Consider the following 3,594-nt stretch of genomic DNA (forward strand, 5'->3'; position numbering starts at 1 on the left):
AACCTGCAGATCACTTGTAATTCCTTGTAAAGGTGCAGATACCAATTATTCTTAGGTCCTTGGCTACTGTACTATGTAACTAAGAAAACTTTTATTCTTCCTAGTCAAGTTTGGTTCTACAACTCTAGATAAATTCTCTAGATTATTTACTTGACTGGAATCATTGGCTCACCTGCATCTATCTGCTTGAAATTAATTAAAAAAATACTAGACTCCAGGGTTGGGAGGGATATCACCACTGGCAGCCTGGGAACTTTGTTCCCCGACATCAGGCATTTTTCAACAGCCTGCTTCTGTAGAAAGAACTGGAAACAAGGCAACTAATCCAGCATATTAGGTATCTTTAAAAACTACCCAGGTGCCGGGTGGTGGTGGCGCACGCCTTTAATCCCAGCACTTTGGAGGCAGAGGCAGGTGGATTTCTGAGTTCGAGGCCAGCCTGGTCTACAAAGTGAGTTCCAGGACAGCCAGGGCTACTCAGAGAAACCCTGTCTCGAAAAACCAAAAACCAAAAAAAAACAAAAAACAAAAAACAAAAAAAAAAACCCTACCCAGGCTACACCAGCACACAGTCAGTGAAGCTGCCCTTTCTGCCCTTTACAAGAAAAATGATTGTCTACAGAGTCAGCCTGCACTCCTGACTGCGCGCCGCTTAAGGTGTGCATGCAACATGACGGGCTGCATTGCGGACTCTTTGTGCTTCCTTTCCATCCTAAAGTCAAAATGAAACCAAGTGAAAGACCTGCTCAATTTCCAAATTTATTCTAGTTTTAAGGAATTTAATTTTCTCTTGCTTACTTAATTTTGAAGAACAAAGCAATAAAGCTGCATGGATTGTAGCTATGGAGCACTATAGAAAGCTCACATGTCAGTCTGGATTCCTAGTACAGCGTTGGATTTCTCTGAGGAGCAGACAGCCTTAAATTCCTCCTCAAATTTTTTGAAGTTGTGGCCAAGAAGGTGGCCAGGCCATTGAGGCTAGCCCACCAAGTGAAAACCAGATAAATAATACTGCAAATTTAAAAATATATTCCCAAACACACCTTTCTACTAGCAGCACTAAGATGTGAAGCCTACCACAGGAGTCCATAAACTTACTGTGTACATTCATACTTTCTACATTTGTCAAATGACACTTCCTTAAGATGTGCTAAGTTGCCTCTGATCCCACTATTGGTCCAACTTGCCCACTAATTAAGAACAAACAAGCACTACCAAAGCAGAAGCCATTTCTAGCTTGTTTATTACCTCACAAATGTAGTATGTTCTAAGCAAACTGATGGTCCATGTCATCTTTTTCCTTCCTTAGGTACAAATGAATGTGCTGGCATTCAACAGGCAATTCCACTATGGAGTGTTTTATGCATATGTGAAGTTGAAGGAGCAAGAGATGAGAAATATCGTGTGGATAGCAGAATGCATCTCACAGAGACATCGAACTAAAATCAACAGCTACATTCCAATTTTGTAAGCCAGTATGCAGAAGGTCATACATGTTGGCAGGAAGTCACTGAGGAAAGGAAAGGGGGTTGTGTCACATTATCTAGATTATATAAAAGGAAGTCATACCACCTTTCCATAAACTGCATGTCCCCGGGAAGCCCAGTAAACAGAACTTGAAACAAAGGATTCCTTTCTTGTTTTCAACAAGACTCAGCCATTTTTTTCACATTTATGACTTATTGCTCACTAGCCTCACACATTCATTTTAATTGACCTTGTGGCACTCTTTGTACTTTCATTTAGTCAGACCAAAATCATAGCTAATCAGGTTCTTCACTCCTTCTTTTCCATTCTTCTCCCCAAGCTCAAACACTGAGTATCTGCTTTATTTTATGTGTTTGGCCCTTCCATGCATTCACAAAAATGCAAAGCTGTGGGTAGTTAACATACACCACGTTTGCTGAAAAAAATGCTGCCTTTTTCCCCCCAAGACTTTTAGATAGGTACTCCTAAGAAAGATAGATTCCCAGGATGCAAGTATTATTAAATGTATTACTAAATTAGATTGTCACAAAACACACACACATACACACACAAACACAAACAGACACATGTAGAGTGAGAGAGACACAAAAAAGATGAACAAATTAAACAGATATCTATATCAGAGGTTCTATCACACTTTATTCAAGAAAACCCCACTAATTGTACTTTGTTCCTTCAGAAGATGTAGATATAGTATGGTTGCTTCATAAAGTTGAAACCAATGCAGAGACTGCTCAGAAAAAGAAAACAGCGAGATATGCCTCCAATACTTTCTTTAAGTAGGAAAGTGTTCTTAAATCTAGTCTATATTTGCTATGCTTCAAGAATTAAACATGTGCAGTCAACATGATGAATCAGCAGGTAAGAGAGCTTGATGTCAACTCTAAATCCGTGAGTTCAATTCCTGGGAGCTCACGTGTAGAAGGAGGGAACTACAAAGAACTACAAGATCTCCTTTAACACGTTAATCTTTACTTACGCACCCCCACCTCTTACACACACTTATACAAGAATTTTAAAGAAGCATGCAGAAATTATTTGAACTATTTTTACTATAAGCTCTCTATATAAACATGCTGTCTAGAACAGTATGCATAAACTAAGGAGCACAATATTTTTATGTAGAATAATCATTTATAAGTATAAAGAAAAAAAATGATTTGTTGAACTAAGAGGGAAGCCAGTGCCTACTCCGGGACTGCAGATGCAGTGTACTCAGCTGCCTCCTGCCCAGACCAACACACCTTCTCCAGGGGACTCTCCTCACAAACCCTGACCCCAAAGAAACCCCTCTAAACTGTTCTATCACATATTTTGTGGCAGCAACAGAGCAAAGTAACTAACACAGAAAACTGACACTGTATTTGCTACAATAAACTTGATATTGTGATGGCCTTTAGAGTTGGTTTGTATGAGAAATATGGAAGATTTGGAGGTATGGTTTAAAAAGCAATGATTAATAGGGCATTATGATAGAGGGTTGGAAAGGCAGACTGCTCGGAGACATCCAGACAGTGGAGGCCAATCTCATGGAGTTTCTGAAGCACTCTAGTAAGTACTCAGCTAGAAGCCATTCATGTGATATTCTGGCAAAGAATCTAGCTGTATTCTGCCTACGACATAAAAACTTGACGAAAGCTGAGTTCAAGGGAAATTGACTGCTTGCTTAGTAGAAGAAATTTCTGGACAGGATAGCAGCTCAGGCCCTGCCATGGTTACTACTCGTTGCTTTTAACAAGGTCTACAATGAGAGAGTACAACAAGAACATAAAAACATGCAAATGTGCATTTAGGATAAAAATAAGTATAAACAAGTTTGAAATTACAGACAAGGTAGGTGAGGACAAAACAGCTATATTTGCTAAAAAGATTAGCACCATTAGAGAGAACTCAATTGCTCAGCACTGGGACATTTAGAAAGGTGCCCCACTGTTCAAATGTTCCAATCTATGAAAATTAAAGTTAATCTGAAAGAGCATGCTTGATTTGAGAATGTCAGGAGAACTGAAGGAACTTTATGCTGAAAACCCATTCCCAGGGAAACTGATATATGTATGCTCAGTCTAAAAGGTACAGAGAGACTGCAGCAACCATGGGCCAGAGGTT

At 39.5% G+C, this 3,594-nt stretch overlaps 1 protein-coding gene across 1 annotated transcript in view; it reads left to right on the plus strand.

Moving 5' to 3' along the window:
* Atp6v0d2 (ATPase H+ transporting V0 subunit d2) overlaps positions 1 to 2,883 on the plus strand; it is a 47,482-nt gene extending 44,599 nt beyond the window's left edge. The window contains exon 8 of the mRNA XM_031368769.1: positions 1,310 to 2,883. Within this exon, the coding sequence (XP_031224629.1) occupies positions 1,310 to 1,471 (162 nt within the window). The 3' untranslated portion in view covers positions 1,472 to 2,883. The remainder of the gene's footprint in view (positions 1 to 1,309) is intronic.
* The last annotated feature ends 711 nt before the right edge of the window (positions 2,884 to 3,594 follow it).

Source organism: Mastomys coucha, unplaced genomic scaffold (genome assembly GCF_008632895.1).
Source record: "Mastomys coucha isolate ucsf_1 unplaced genomic scaffold, UCSF_Mcou_1 pScaffold14, whole genome shotgun sequence".
Lineage (NCBI taxonomy): Eukaryota > Metazoa > Chordata > Mammalia > Rodentia > Muridae > Mastomys > Mastomys coucha.